Source organism: Antechinus flavipes, chromosome 1 (genome assembly GCF_016432865.1).
Source record: "Antechinus flavipes isolate AdamAnt ecotype Samford, QLD, Australia chromosome 1, AdamAnt_v2, whole genome shotgun sequence".
Taxonomy (NCBI): Eukaryota; Metazoa; Chordata; class Mammalia; order Dasyuromorphia; family Dasyuridae; genus Antechinus; species Antechinus flavipes.
This window is the reverse complement of record NC_067398.1, coordinates 703,696,486-703,713,065: the sequence shown is the minus strand read 5'-3', so window position 1 is coordinate 703,713,065 and position 16,580 is coordinate 703,696,486. Positions and strand designations below refer to the sequence as shown.

At 42.2% G+C, this 16,580-nt stretch overlaps 1 protein-coding gene across 1 annotated transcript; it reads right to left on the bottom strand.

Annotated features, from left to right (window-relative positions):
• Window positions 1-13: 13 nt before the first annotated feature.
• Window positions 14-16,189, bottom strand: RFC5 (replication factor C subunit 5). Its single transcript, XM_051972877.1, has 11 exons — window positions 16,031-16,189; window positions 10,843-10,907; window positions 10,468-10,604; window positions 9,244-9,323; window positions 8,069-8,142; window positions 6,567-6,726; window positions 5,927-6,008; window positions 3,918-4,047; window positions 3,085-3,162; window positions 1,748-1,802; window positions 14-588 (listed from the first exon to the last, which is right to left on the bottom strand). The coding sequence occupies exons 1-11, from the start codon at window positions 16,099-16,101 to the stop codon at window positions 492-494; spliced, it is 1,029 nt and encodes a 342-aa protein (XP_051828837.1). The 5' UTR covers window positions 16,102-16,189; the 3' UTR covers window positions 14-491.
• Between the last annotated feature and the right edge of the window lie 391 nt (window positions 16,190-16,580).

Below are 16,580 nucleotides of genomic sequence, written 5' to 3'. Positions count from 1 at the left end.
AGGATATTGGTCATTTATTGGTCTTTTATCCTTTATTGGTCATTTATTAAAGATCAGTCTTACAAAAGCACAAAATTTATTTTCAACCATAAATCCAATAATGTCTTTAAATAGACAAAGAAGATTTTATCACAGATTACACTTGAAAAAACAAATATTACTCTCTGGGACAGCTCCACTTGGGGCAGGCACACTTAGGGACTACTCTCCCTCTATCAGAGCCCCAGGTGGGCAAAAAGGCCTTCAATAAACTGGGCATCCCAAGGTCAGACCATGAAATAGCCGCCTATTCTCACTCCAAACAATGCAGCAGTTTTAACACCCAAATGTCCCTGGACATTACCTTATTACCCAAATGGGGAAAGTCAACGTTTCTAGGACTTCTTGTCCATTTCCAGCTCTCCGGGGCCACTGCTTCACCCCAAGAGTCAGAGAAGTAGGAGTCTTGTTTTCTAATCATTGCTGAAGACGTGCTTAGAAACTACTTTTGCTCAGGCTTCTGCTACAATTAAATCTCTGGTGACTTGAAAAGCAGCAATGAGAGAACTTAGCTGAATCTTCTCACTTGTGCCAACAGCAAGTCTGTGTCTACAACAAACCAAAATGAAATGGGAGCCCATTAGAGATCCTGACAGTCTGAAGCAGAGGAAGCAAGGGAAGATAGTTTGGACAAAAATTATACCTTGTGGTCACTCCTCCCCCCAAGATGATATAAATAAGATGTGCGTCATGAGCCACTGACCAGAGCAAAACAAAACTCAAACCAGTTTAACATTAGTTTTAGGTAATGGCTGGCTGAATTCAATTGTTTAGTCATTCTTACTAAACTGAAAAAGTTAATCAGTATAGTTTCAAAACAAAGTTTTTGCTTTCTCCACTCCACCTCCTATGCAGCAAAAATAGCTTTTTGATTGTCTTATGTATTCGGTATGGAACCAGGAGTTTCAAATGGGAACACTGCTCAAGGAATGGATTATGTTAGTGATGTTCATTGTTGGTACTTCATGGTCTCTTGTACGTAAATACTTTGGTAGTACAGGAATACGTCCAGAAACTTAAGTAAAAACCAATACGGACACTATAGTATAGGCAAAAAGTGACCTCAGAAGTAATGTATCACGAACACATAACCCATCAATCCCCAGTAAACTAAATTAGCTGTCCCACGTGGATATATACAGCTTGTTTTTAGCTGGTTCACAGCTTGTTTGTTTATATATTGTCTGCCATCAAGGAAGGCTAATTATATTTATTGGACCTGGTGGTTAAATGCAGCTTCTATATACTTTGTCCTCCTATGGAACACTGTTGGGTGGCTTGTTGCTTAAATAGCCTTTAAGTCCAAATCCCTTAAGGTGATTTGCCCACTTTAGAGGCCCATCACAAATTTTCCTCTGAAGCAGACTTGCAAAACAAAAAGCACATTTTCAGAAAACATGGGGGCCAACCTCTTGGGGCCTTAGGAAGTAAGTACCATTACCTAACTTATTTCCACTAGTCATTCATTCAAATTGTGGGATCTTTAAATGAGCCACTTCTACCCTTAAATCTATACACCTGAACACGTGACCTGAAGAACAGTTAAAACAAACAAGAGCAGGTATATGGATGGAAGTCTTGGCCGTTAAATTCAGAGGAAAAAAAATTCAATATAATACAAATGAATCTTAATTAAAAAAAAAAAAAAGGCTGTACCAGTGTAAAAATTAAAAAAAATAAAAGTCTGGTGGATTATGTGGATACTTACTCAATATCTGCCATTTTGATCAGCAAATGTATTCGAACTGCAGGTGGAAAATCAACTGGATAGAGAAAGAAACATTGAAACTAGAGTGAGTTACTCCCCATCCTTAAGGTGCTTCCCTTTCCAGAGGACATCAAATGATATTTATTTCTGATCAATATACAGATTTTCTTTTAAAACAAATGTGGGTATCTTACACCAAACTAGAATGACAATATGGGTGCTATTACTACTGGATAGTCAAAATAGACAGTTTCACCTCCACGCCTTAGTGATGAAACTGTATTCTCATTTTAGGAAGCTGGTTTGGTCTCTATCAGAAGTGTCAAACAGATGCTGGGCTTCAATTCCAAATTAAATGTAATTGGAAAATATTTTCACAAAATAAGTAAAAAAACAATAGAGCAAAGGTTATGTTAACAAGTGGTTTTCTAAGTCAATATGCTTCCCCAGGGAACCTTCTGTATGGTTTTACTGGCCCCATTTCTAATTGAGTTTGATACCATTCATATCAGGGCTTCTTAGCAATTTTTTCCACTTGACTCCTTTTTGAATGAAAATTTTTTATGTGATCGCAGATATACAAATCAAACATTTACCGATAAATCATAATTTTGCACCCCCCACAATCTGTTACTGCAGATGGAGTCACAACCTACAGTTTAAGAAGCTGGTCTAGATGACCACTAAAATGCCTTTTCTAGCTCAAATTCTGTGTTTCTGTTGACCATCAGTAGTGACAGACCAGAAAACATCCGTCAAGCAACACCATAAATTTGATACTGGTGAATGGGGATGGAAGTAAGAGAAATTTAGAAACTTCATTCAAAAGGGAAATCTGTGCTTCTGAAAACTATATTCTGGTATAAAGTCATAGTCAAGAGGCCTCAAAAGACACTATTTCAATCAACGGCTTTTACTGCTTAGCTTGCCACATTATTCTGCTGACAGTTACTTCCCAGTAGGAGTTAAAGGGAATAAATAGTATCTGGTATTGAGTTTCTTGGTAGTTAAACCAAGTTCAAGAAATAGTGATCTAAAGGGGAAATACTAAATAAACCACGGTGGAATTTCCATTAAAATGTTTCTACTTAAAGAGAATTTCAATTTAGAACTTTTCTATGATGGATGTGTTTCTAGATGAACCTTGCCACTCTCCTTTCCCTAACTGTTCTGGGCAAAAGCTTTCCATGGAGGAACTATCTTCTTAAGACACATTCCCAACTACAGCACCAGCCCGATGTTTCTGACATTTCCCTCTATTTTCCAATAAAGAATCATGTTCCCTTCCCAGCCTGCTTTTTCTACAACATGGTTTCCAAGGAAAGAACCTACGTTACCTCGATGTACAAATAAGTGTATCTCTGTCAGAATATCATGCAGTGCCAAACCCTTGAGGGTTTTCAGTTCCATGATATCTGGAAAGGAGACCTGGTCAAGGGAAACACAACAAGATCTGCAGCAAAACTGAGCAAATGGCTTTTAACATACTGTGATGATGGAAACTAACACCTAGATTGCACACTCTTGAGTTTTACAATGGGCTTTGTTTGGTTACATATCAGGACAGGCAACTGAGCCCTGTAATTCTTTTCTTAAAAAAGTAAATTTGTATTGTTCTCTTTTTTTCTGTGTGTGTGATTATCACCTATATTTTTGAATGAATCTCCTGCCTCCAGAAAACAATTCTTTATAACAAATAAAAAGTTTAGCAAAGCTGGATCGCACTGAACAGGTCTGATATGATAACTATAGTCTATGTATCTTTTCAAAGAAGCAGAGGGAGATGCATTTGCCTGTTCTCTGGAAGCCCTTACTATTTAAAATATCTTTACTTAATGAGCTTCCTGAAAAAACTAAAACAAAACAAAAAAAATGAAAACAAAAACAACAGTTCTCTTATCACTGAACAAAATTAGATAAGTTTCAGAATATACCTGTCCATTCTTTAAATAACATGCTAGAGAAATACTGTGTCTGCTCCATTGGTGCCCTTTAGACACTGATGTTCTGTTCCAGCCAATTCACTCCCGATATACACCGTCTCTCCTCCTTCCTCCCGGCTACAATCCCATTTCAGCCGGAAGGAGCTTTAACTTGGTGTCAAGTCCTAAAGCAGCTAAACCTGCGGTGGCCTCTCCTGAGCCTCCTGGGTGACCTTGGCAAAGGATACTCCTGTACGCTGTGGTGAAGTCCTGGTTCAGCATCCAGTCCAGAATGTTGGCGATGTCAGCCTTGAGCGGGTGCCCTGTGCAGGTATACACCGTCTCTTCGGTCACCTTCCCAAAAGCCATGTTGGTGCTCTGCCCAGGAAGAGGAGACCAGATTTGTGGGACCACAAGTCAAGAGGAAGCTTGCTGGGTCCCGGGCTCGCCCAGATGCCACATGGGATCCAGGCCAAACTCCGCCCTCCCAATGAGACCTTCACTGCGGGAGAATTTTCCATCTGAGAATGGGACTCTTAGATTCCCTCTAAATTAGAGAGCACACTTGGCTCCTGATAGTTTTGGAAGCATAATACTCGAAAATATTCTCAAGTGAGGGAGATGCTAAATTTTCTGTTGGAGGTTAGAGAAAATAAAAGTAATACTTTTCATCCAAGTTCACATATAATCTACCCCTACCCCCATGTCTCTTCCCCCTGGAGTCTATGTCCTGTGGGGGTATGGACCTCACATTAAGAATCCCTCCTACAACAGAAGCAGCTACACCCAGAGAAAGAACACTGGGAAATGAATATAAACTGCTTGCATTTTTGTTTTTCTTCCCGGGTCATTTGTACCTTCTGAATTCAATTCTCCCTGTGCAACAAGAAAACTGTCCGGTTCTGAACAAATATAATGTATCCAGGATATACTGTAACCTATTCAACATGTAAAGGACTGCTTGCCATCTGGGGGAGGGGGTGGAGGGAGGGAGGGGAAAAATCGGAACAGAAGTGAATGCAAGGGATAATGCTGTAAAAAATTACCCTGGCATGGGTTCTATCAATAAAAAGATATTAAAATTAAAATAAATAAATAAATTAATTAAAAAAAAAAAGAATCCCTCCTACAGACAATATGGAACTGCAGAAGTTCTGAATAAGGAATATAAGTGGTAGCATGGAGCAGTGGATTAAATACTGCAAGTGGGGGCAGAGACCTAGGTTCAAGTTCTGCCGCAGACACTGTGTGACCCTGGACACGGCTTTTATCTCTTTGGGCCTCAGATCCACCTATAAAATGAGGAATTTGGAATCAGCCACCTCTGAGGTTCTGTCCAGTCTCCAAATGACTTGGCCAGATTTGTACTTGAGGAAGATGTGGCAACTGCATGATGGATGAATTGGAGGAGCAGAGACAGAAATTAGATGGGAAGCTTTGAAAATGATGAAAGCTCAAGGCTTTGGGCCTGAACGGAGGGCGGTGTGGGGAAAGGCGGCGTCTGAGCTGAAAAGAGGGAATTTTCCAGTGGAATGAAACTCACTCATGGGGGGAGAAAGAACAAAAGTGCCTCTGAAGTTTCAGGCCTGAGACTTGGCTGATACTGGTATAATCAACAGAAATAGCCATTGGGAAAACAAGTGGGTTTGGAGAAGCTAAATTTTGTTTGGGATGTGCTGGGTCTGAGATATCTGTCCATGGGACACTGCGTTGAAAACTTCATCTGAAGGCTGAGCTGTAAGACTCTAAGGGACAAGAAAAGTGATGCTGGGACAGACAGATGGCTTCCAAGCCAGTGGCACAGAGAACATGACCAAAGCCAGAGCTGACATGAGGAAGGCCTACGGTAGCCTTTTGGGGGATTGCCTTCCAAGTGGCTCCTCAGTACCTCTCCTCTTCACATTTTAGGGGAACTCACAGTCATCATGAGTCCTTATTATTTAAAACATCTTTATTTTATTTAATGAGATTCCTGAAACAACAAAAATCCCCTTATCATTTTGTGGGACAGAACAAAATTATACGAGAGGTTTCAGAATATACCTGTCTATTCTTTGAATAATGAAGCTGCAAAAATACCATCTCTGCAGCACAGGTGCCCTTTGCACACCGATGGTTACAACCAATAACACTGCCCTTATTCAGGGCCTTTCTTGCTGTGGACTCCTCATCTCATGGACAAGCTGTTCTGCTTCTTCCCTCCCCAGGGACCTCACTCCCAGGCAATTTTAGGATGAAGCTCAAAGTTCAATCGTACCTGCAAAATGTTCAGGGCCCTTCGCATGTCACCACTAGAAAGGGTGATGAGAGCTTTCATTCCATCTTCACTTATGTCAACACTACAAGAAAAGAAGCAATGGAAATTTAAATAATGTGGCAAATGCCCCCCAAGGGGAGAAAGGGAAATTTTAGGATCCCCAAAATGCAGGTTCCAGGCTTGACTGAGAAATGATGCAGATTTTTCTAATCTTGTGCCTCAAGTACTGTCAACAAAGATCACCTTGTCTCAGCCTGACATCACAGATCTCAAGCTAACACAGATATCAGACCGTTGTTAGTCCAAGCCCCCCATTTGGAATCTGAGGCTCAGCCACATCGAGTCACTGGCCCAAAGGGGAAGAAATGCTGCTTCCTCTGTGTCTGACCGTATAGAATACCGTATCTCAGACACTTTGCTGCTAGCCATGAGGATCTAGAGAAATCTACAGCAGAAAGGACACAGATCTAGCCATATGTAGTCTCTGCGGACAAAAGGAGAGTAAAAGTAAATCAGAAAGAAAAAGGACGAGCTCAGTTACTCTGGGGAAAGGGATGGGTCAGAAAGAGGAAGAGGAAGGCAGATGATGGAAACCCCGTCCTGCTACATCGAGTTCCTTCCAATGCTCCATCATACTCACTTCTCTTCTTCTATGACATGCTCCAGGCGGGGAACCATCAGCTCTGGAGTCAAGGGACCAAATCGGAACCTGGTGCATCGAGACTGCAGGGCGGGGATGATCTTTGACAGGTAATTACAGATGAGACAAAATCTGGTGTTCTCTGTGAATTTTTCAATCACTGGAAAGAGAGGAATGAAAACATACAAATAAACTTCCTGGGATTCTCTAGTGAGATGACTGAGGGATAGGCAGAGACCTCAGGATTAATATTCCAGGAACTCCACAGGGTTTTGGACTTCCATGTCATGGGGAAGCATCTACAGGATGAAAGAAAACAGGGATGCAAATAGACAGGGAAGATGCTAGATGGCTGAGATGCAGGAGTCTGGAGCTGGTGGGTGGGCTGGGCTCCCCCTTTGCAGGACAAGGAGGCCAAGTGGAACTGGCTCTCATTTTGTCCTTGTCCCCCAGCAGCAGACTGCAAGCTCACCGAGGACAGAGATTATTCCCCATTGGTCTTTCAGCAAATATTTAATGACTGGTTCTACCACATCTCCTCCCACACATGACGTGTGATAAACTCTCCAATGGAAGGTTCTCCCTGATGCTACTTCGATGATTATGATAATGCAGCCTCCTTTTGCCCCCTGATCCCAACTCAAAGAATAAAGAGAGACAGCAGATTTCAGTGAGACTACACTGCAGGGACTTGCAACTTGGTCTGGGAACTCTTAAAGGGCTCTCAGGAGAGATGACTTAGATGACAGGAACCTACAATCTTAGGCTCATACGCTTCAAGTGCTGGCGCTGGTGTCTGCCCAGGCTGGAAGTCACTCCACTCCAGCCAGATGTCAGGGAAAAGCTGCCAAAAACTTCTCGGGCTAGAGGAGATTCCAGGCCGAGGAATTAACCACTTCATAAGCATCTACTGCAATCCACACACTCCCACAGAAACTTCTGAAAAGATCAGATCTCTCCCAGGACAACACTTGAGAATCTTAAAAGGGAGACAGACAGATGGCTAATAAACACTCTTTTGGAGGAAATCAGCTAATTCATTTTGTGAAGAGCAAGTCGAGGTCTTCTCACGCCAAAGCATCCATTTGTCAGACCGTGAAGAAGAAATCTCAATTTCCTAAGAGTTCCTACAATCATATTTTTTTACCTCAGAAATTCAGGAGTACAAAGATCATCCTAATAGTTCAGGAAGGAAGGATTATCCATCATTCCCCACAAAAAGCTTCCTAGAGTTTGGACACACTCACGGCACGACAATCAAGCCCGGCTAAGGTGGCTGAAGGAATTAGTACCCGGTCATGGAAAAATCCCCAATGACCTGAGCTACTGGGAAGATTACTTTTAAACTTCTCAATAAGCAGCAGAGAAAGCACGACTTTCACACTGAGACCTGGTAGATCCCCGGCACCTTGCTGTGGACAACTGTTATGGAACTCTCATTCCACAGGGATACTTGGGTACAAATAAAGAAGAACACGAAAGAGCCCGTTAGCTCCTCTCACCTCTTCTCAAGGCATTCTGAGCATCCTGGGTCATGGCATCTGCCTCATCCAGTATCACGAGTTTAAAACCTTTCCTAGTTATAAAAAAAAAAAATAAAGTTTTAAAGAATTTCTTCAATCTTCCATCTCTTGGTCATTCAAGGAACCCTAGCTCTAAGAAACCGGTGGGAAATGGTAATCCAAAGCTTGCTCTTAACAAGCAGCCCAACTTCAGTAAACAAAGGAAGCCGGCCACCCGGAAGGAACCTGGGCTCAGGCTTGGCCACAGGGTGAAGACATGTGGAGGGTGCTCCCAGAACCTTCAGTCTTTCAGCATCAAGGAACCAACTGTTACTGGAACCTCTTTGGCAAGATAATTACTTAAAATAAGCAGTTGCAGTCGCTCCCAAAGCCTTCTGGCCAGAATGTCTTGCTTCTCAGGTCCAGCCTTTCAATGTATACCTGGCCATGCACTAAGATCTATCATCTTCCTTCAACTCTCTTATATTCTACATTTGTCCCCTCAGCCTTCGTGTCCATAACTTCTGTCACCCCTTGTCCTAAGGAGTGACCTCTCTTTTTACAAGTTAAACATATTTAGGTGCTTTATTCTTTTTTTCTATGTATTTTCAAATGTCATGCTAAGCTAGTCTTTCCCACCCTTAATTCTTAAAAAAATCAACTATCTGATAAAACTTAATGAAGAGGCGACCAGTTCTAGGTCAACAATAAAAACAAAGTTAATTATTTCTTCAAGAATTTGTTCATAGAGGCCCTGACTGGATAGTATTTTAAAATGTTGGGGCATCTAGGTGGCCCAGTGGATACAGCACCAGCCCTGAAGTCAGGAGGACCTGAGTTCAAATCTGGTTTCAGACACTTAACACTTCCTAGCTGTGTGATCCTGGGCAAGTCACTTAACCCCAACTGCCTCAGCAAAAATAATAATAATAATAATAATAATAAAATAAAAAATAAAGTGTTATGTAAAATTTGCCTTGAATTGTTTTTGGATTGTTACGTCTATTCTCTACCATCCAGTCTCTCTGATATAATGATTCTTTTTATTGGCTGAATTTTATTAAGTCATTCTATCTTTATAAGATGGTAAAAGAAGTGGTAAAGAGGGTAATAAGTTAGGCTTTTTCTTCACTGTTCAAAATCCTCAGGGAGAAAATGTGCACAATAATTCTTACTTAAATATCGTCCTTGTGCTGGCAAAGCTCAGAATCGGTCCCCGTACAATATCTATTCCTCGGTCATCAGAAGCATTGAGCTAAAGAAAGAAAAGACCATCAGAATCAACTGGGGATAGAAAACTGTATCTATTGTATACAAATACTTGGCTTTAATAAAGCCTCCAAATTCATTCCTACAGGATCAAACTCTTCAGAGATACTGAGGAAAAAAAAAAACACTAAATGAAAAGCACAACTGCTAATTATTAAGCGATATTTCTAAAAATTAACTATTTCTTTCTTTCTCATCACTTTGATTTAGAGGATAAGTGCCCTCGTGTAAGTTAAAGAACCATGAATTGCCTGGTCATATTGGAAAGTAATGCAGAAACAAGAGCTTCATAAACTTTTTCCACTTGTGACTGCTTTTCACCTGAGAAATTTTTATGTGATCCTGGGGATATAGGTATATAAAATAGGAATACAAACCAAACATTTCCTGATAATAATCATAAATTCACAACCCTCCAATTCCAATTATGTAAAAAGCTGGGAAGTAAATGATGCAATACCATAGAGATTGTTTTCATAAACTGAAGAATTTTTACACAAAGCAAAGAATGTTACACTGGCAATTATAATAATGACACTATTTCTGAATGGCCAAACAAATAATAGAATGTATGGAAATGTAACATTACATAATAGAATATAATAATATATAACACTTTAAACTCAGGAGAGGCTGTAACCAACTTCAAGGGAAAAGATGATCCCAAAATGTGGCAAAGTCCTGAATACTAAGAGTCAGGAGCCTTTGGAGAAGTTTTCTATTAACCAGTACTAACTTACATCCATGTGATGTCACTGGCAGAAGCAAACTTAGAAATGTCTCATCACTAATTTGGTCTCAGGCCACTAATTGGGCCCATGTGGCTCACTTTTCAAAGCAAAATAAATCAAGCTACCGCATTACTGAAGATCTGAAGACAGACTGAAAATCTTGGTTAAATCTATAGCCATAGTGATAGCCACAGGGATGATAGCACTAGAAGTCTTGTTGTACTTGTTTAATCCCAACTCAGAGTCTTACTAGTAACTTCTTTGAGCCTCCATTGCTTCATCTATAACAAAGGGTTAATGATAGCTAGAATATCTACCTCACGGAGTCATAGGCTCAAATGAGAGAAGATTCAGAAAGCATTCTGTAAATGTGAAGCTTTCTAGAAAGAGTGAACTCACCTCCAGGACCATGGAATTGAACTCTTTGTCTTTGTAGAGTTGTTTGGCACAGGCCAGAATGGTGGATGTCTTTCCTGTCCCGGGGGGGCCATAAAGAAGCAGATGTGGCAGTCGATCTTCACTGATAAATTTTTGGACTGAAGACAGAGAAGAGAGAAATCATCCAATCTTGTACATTTAACTCCTTATGTGAAGAGCTCCTTTAGCCCATTCCCAGGATGTGGAAATGTCAGTGCATATTCTAGATTGAGAAAGCACTGAAAAATATTTTTATGATGCCATTAGAAAGATTATGGCAGGACATTCAAGTTCTTCAAAGGGGAGGACAACGGTTGTTATCAATGACCTCTAAATCTATGATTCTATGACACTCACTGGTGCTTAGGATATCCTGATGAGAGATTAAGTCATTCAGTGTCTGTGGTCGGTATTTTTCAACCCTGAAATAAGAATAAAAGATTTTAGCATACAGTGAGAATTTAAATTCTACTGTGTTCCCACTAAGAATCCTCATGCATTTTAAATTATTTGTGGAACATAAACTATTACCCATGAGGCAGAGGATTTTACCTGTACTTGTTTTTTCCCAAAGATGATGTGGGCCAGGGGCAATGGGGTTCAATGAGCATTAATTCTGGATTCCAAAGCCCACCTCTGCCACAACTACCCACGACCTAGGGCTTAACCTCTCTAGGTCCACTTTCTCATCTGTACAATAATGGATTTAGAGTAAATTGCCTTCAGACTTTGGATAAATGGACCTTTTCTTGATAAAGCACAATTACTAATTTCCTCAAATTGAATTCAATTGAACAGATATTCATTAAGCTCCTATGTGCAATGCATTATGCTTAGGCTTGAGACAAAAGCTCCTCATTCATCCATAAGCAGCTCATGGTTGATGGACCTGATTGCTGTGTTTATATGTGAAGCTCCTTCGCATGGGAGGGGAAAGGTGACCAGAGTTATGGACACAACAATCAGAACTACAGAGTTGTGAAAGACTTCCACAAGGGGGTGCCATCTGAGCTGGACCTCACCAGAAGCTAAGGACACAGATGAGGAGGGATTGAATTCTATGCACGAAGGACAAACACTTGGCAGAGGGAGCATCAAGTCTGGCAAACAAACTCGGCAAGTTGGCTGGAATTTTGGGAAGGGGAGTATTGTGCAATGACGCTAGCAAGCCGGACAGAGTAGGACTTTCAATTCCAAGCTAAGCGTTACTATTTTGCCCCAGAGGCAAGAGCAGGAGTGTGACAGTCAGACTTATTCTGTCAGCTACGTGAGGGATTGCTCAGAGAGAACAGACAGGAATAGGGAGACCAATGAAGAGGCTACTGCCATAATCTAGATGAGACCAAAGGGCCTGAATTAGGGCAGTGGCCATATGCCCCAAAGTCTTACCATCACTGACAGAGATTGGAGACAGATTACTGAAAGAAGTCACAAATTGGGATCAAGTGTTCACTGTTATTACCTAAAACCTGTATTCTGCTCTCCCCAACATTTTTCTCATGCCTAGGATTCCTTCTGAGACAGAGGAAGATGAGCCTCTTGTTATAGAGTAACTGCTCATCTAAGTGGGTTCCGGTCTCCTGGCTTGGATTGAGTTTTCTGTTGAAGGAATAGGGGGTATTGGGCCCAGAGAAGAGAAGATGGTAGGGAGACACGGCAGTCGGTGTTTAGTATCTGAAGAATCCTCTTGGGAAAAGTGGCAAAAAAGCAGATTTAGGTTTGAGCCAAAGAAGACTTCCAAAAATCAAAGCCTCAAAGTAGTCTGAGGAAGAAGCAGATTCTCCTTTTATGCTGTTTGTCCTTCGTTCTTCAAGAGGATCAGTGACATCACAGGGCAACATCTTGACTCATGGGGCTCAAAGTCCTCAGTCTCAGTCCTTCTTGGACAGTTTGTTCCAGTGGCCACGAGGACAGAAAAAGCAGGTGCTGTGAAGCACTTAAGACCTGGGTCAGACATAGAAGACACCAGGGCCATCTGTTGCATTGTGGGCCGTTGCCAGATCATCTTGACTTTTGTCCTGCCACTGGATCTCCATGACTCCGGAAGAAGGACCTTGGGTCAAATTTGGGTTTGAGGCTCATTGAATACTCTCTACCTGGTTTAGCCCATTTGTTGAGACAGTTTTACTGGGATGTGGCCACTGTGCATGCTACAGCTTCTTGGAGCCACAGGTAAAAAGTGGGAACAGATGGATATCAAAGGTGGATGAGTGGCCCTAAGAAGGGCTTGGCAGTGCTCCCACCAGAGGTGCTAGTCCTCTCTAAACACCTCCTATGCCCTATTCTTTTTTATAGAGGAAGGGGAAAGAAAGGAGGAATTAAATAAGAGAATGAAGGAGGATATTAAAGGATTCTGAGATGTGGTGAAGAGGGAACACCCAGCAAAGGCTCCCACTCTTTTAGTAAAAAGGAGATGTGAGAAAACAGAAGACGTGAGGGTTGGGGCTTGAAGACAGAAAAGGTTGGAAAAGGAATTATGAAGAGTGAGAAGAGAATCAGTGAGGAGCAGAGAATAGAATGAGGTGGAGCTAAAGGACTGAGGACCTTATTGGGATTAGATAACATCAATTTATAGTGGACTTGATCAGCATGACTGGACGTGATTTTATCCTGCTTTGCTCAGCAGGACACCAGTGGGAACACAAGAGGCAGCGCATAGGAAGCAGGCCATGGCTCAGTGGACAGAGTGATAGGACTGTGGTCAGGAAGACCTGAGTTCAAATCTGACCTAAATCACTAGTAGTCTGATCTTGGATAAGTCACTTAACTTGGATCTATCTTGGGTTTTTTGTTTTGTTTTGTTTTGAAATTGTAAAATGGAGACAATAGTTAAACCTACCAACCCAGAGTTACTATAAGGATTAAACAAGATATTTGTAAACTGCTTAGCACATAGCAGATAAATCATCTCTTCCTTCCAATAGGACAAGAGTACAAGAAATTCAAGAGTAGATAAAGACTTGTAATTGAAGTAAAGAATCAAAATTGGGAAGGGAGGAAAGTGGAGCCTTAGCAGGGGAGATGGCTAGGAAAATACACTGGGGAGTTCATGGGAAATGTGACGAGTTAGGGATAATAAAGCTCAGAGAGATAAGTTATGATTACAATGGCATGTCAGAATTTTTAATCATGTATATAGTCAAGTATATGCAATATTCCATATCTACTGTGCCACTTCTGTAAAGAAGCAAGGGAGAAGTATTTCCCCAAATCTTCTCCAAAGAGATACTTGGAAATTAAAATCAAAATGAATGAAAATGAAAAAGTATTCAGGGTTTTTTTTTTTTTTTTTTTTGGTGGGGTGGGATAGGTGGGTTCTGTTGATATTGTTTTATCACTCAAACAACATGCATTTATTAAGAGCTTGTTATATGCCAGGAACTAAACCTGATAGTTAGAGACAACCCTCCCCCCCCCAAAAAAAAAACCAAAACCAAAAACAAAAACTAAAGGCAGTTCATGCCCCCAAGGAGCTTACATCAGGAGAAATAACATGCACACATAAACTGACAATATATATATATATATAAAATAAACACAAGGTAATTTCAGGGGTGGAGGAGAAAGGCAATTGTAGTTGATGGAAGATCAGGAAAGGTCCTGGAAGTAGGAGATACCACTTGGGCTGAGTTCTGAAGGAGGCTGGAGATTCTGAGGGATGCAGGTGAAAGAATGCACTATATAGGCTTTGATAGAGCTAGTTCAAAGGTTGGGAGATGGAAGATATTAGATTATGTGTAAAGCCAGTCCAATTGAACTAAACAGAGGGAAATAGCATTATACCCAGTTTGAAAAGGGCTATAAATGCCAATCACTAGGAATTTGCACTGGATCCCAAAGGCAAAAAGGTCTCTCTGACATCTTGTGAGTAGGAGTATGACATTGTCAGACAGATGTTTTAGCAAAGTCATTTGGCAGGTATGGGGAGTTTGAAGGGATGGGGATGGTGAAGAAGGAAGCAATGGCAAGCAGTTGCCCAGGTGAGAGGTGTTCCGGGCAGGGGTGAAGGCAGAGATTAGACATGCAGTGGAGGTAAAGCTGATCATACATAGGAACTGGTGGGAAATACAGTCATTGAGCTTTCTTGGTTCTACTTACTTCACTCCCAAGTATACTTATATTTTCCCCAGCTTCTCTAATTCTTTCTATTCATTATTTCTTATGGCACAATAATATTCTGTTCCAGGAGTCTCAGATCTTTCATAATTTGTTTATTATTTTGCAATTGATGGGCATTGGCTCGGTTCTTTGCAACTGCAAAAAGTGCTGTTTTTCAGCACTGATTTTCAGCAGATCCTCCAACATTGACAATGTTATCAACCTGGACAATTCTCTGGGTATGAGATGGAATCTCAGTGTCTTGATTGTAATTTTCTTTTTTTAGTGGATTTCTAATTCCTTTAGAGAAAATGCCTAGTTGGGAGATGGGAGTGTCTTTATGTGAGGAATGCCACTATTTCTAAGAATACATAGGTCCTGAGTAAGGTGAAAGGAGACTAGAAAAGCAGGAAGGGGCTAGCACTGGAGACAGGAAGAGTCACTAGCAGGCTGTTACAATAATCCAGGTGTAAGCTGATGAGGGTTTGCACCAGTGAAAGCAGGAGACAGTGACAGAGGAGAAGAGGGACATGTATAAAAGATGCTCTAGGAGATAAAGCTGACCAGAGATGTTGCAGAAGTGAAAAAGGACAAGAAATGCATTAAAGGAGAAATGGACAAGAGATGTTTGAGGTAGAAATTGATCAGAGATGTTGCAGAGGTGAAATGGACAAGAGATGCTGAAATTGACAGGCCTTGGTACCATATCTGATGGGGAAGGAAGAGGGATTAGAGTTAGATAATTAGGAGCCCAGGATGACTCCTAAGTTGTGAACCCAAGGGATGGAGGGGATGGTAGTGCCCTTGACAGTTAAGGGGATAAAGCAGGGGATAAGGGAAGGGGGGGGAGGATAGTGAGTTCTGCTTTGGATATGGTGAATTTTAAATCTGCTAGACATGCAGTTCAAGACGTCTGAAAAGCAACTGGATATATAACTGGTGGTCAGTAGATTGTCTGGGATCAGAAAAAAGATTTGAAAATCATCAGCATTTGTCAATGCATCTAAATTAATAGGTCATTAAATTCATTTGAATTGATGATCACCAAATAGTATGGGAAGCAGAAGAGAAGAGGGTCCTGGACAGAGGATCCAGCAAAGTCTGGGGCTGAGAAAGTAGTCAGATAATCAGGGGAATTGGAGGGGGAGGGGGCTACTGGGGGTCTCCGAAAGCCTAGAGTAGACAGTCAAGGAGGAGGAGGGACCGACAGCCCATGACCCTCAATTACTTTCATTGCTCTCGGCCTCGACTTCACTTGGTGCTTCCTGGGGTCGTCCCAGCTCTAATGCTCAGACCCCACGTGTCTCTACCTTTCCGGACCTAGGGTTCCTCAGGTGTCCCCCTCTAGGGCTTCCGGAATAACCCCCGGACCCTTGGCCCAAACCAGGGCCCCTCTCCAGGCTGCCGGGATCCCTGCCCCGCCCCCGCTCCGGACGCAGCCCCCTACCAAGGCAGGTTCCTGCTTTTGGCCGCAGGCTGCTGCTGCTGCTGCTGCTTCCGGACGGCCGGAGCCTCCATGCCGGCGCTGACAGAGAGCGGACTCGGGTACCGCGCGGAAGAAACTAGACAGCTGCCTCTCAGTTCCCGCCACGACTCGCGCGCGCCCGCACCTATTCTCGCGCGCCTCCCCTGTTCTCGCGAGGCTTGGCCACCATCCCTGCGCCTGCCCATCTACTGCCTTTCCTTAGCTCCACCCCCCATTCCAGGAGTTCGCCAGTCCCATTTCGGTTGCTAAGGCTTAGAGTGGGTTGCTAGGTAACCGCGAGGCTCTCGTCCAGCACAGGCGCAATCTGGCAGGGCCTATCAGAGGCAAGGGCAGAAGACAGAGCATCTCCTTCTGCTGTGTGCCCAGGGCCGGGGAGACTCGGCGGTGTCTCTGGTAGGAAGGAAGAGTAAGGTCCGGGAAAATGAGGGTGAGTATGGAGGAAAAGCAAGTAGTGACCGCAAGGAGCCGGCATGGATTCATCAAAACGATGCTACCCTTCATGCCTCATTAA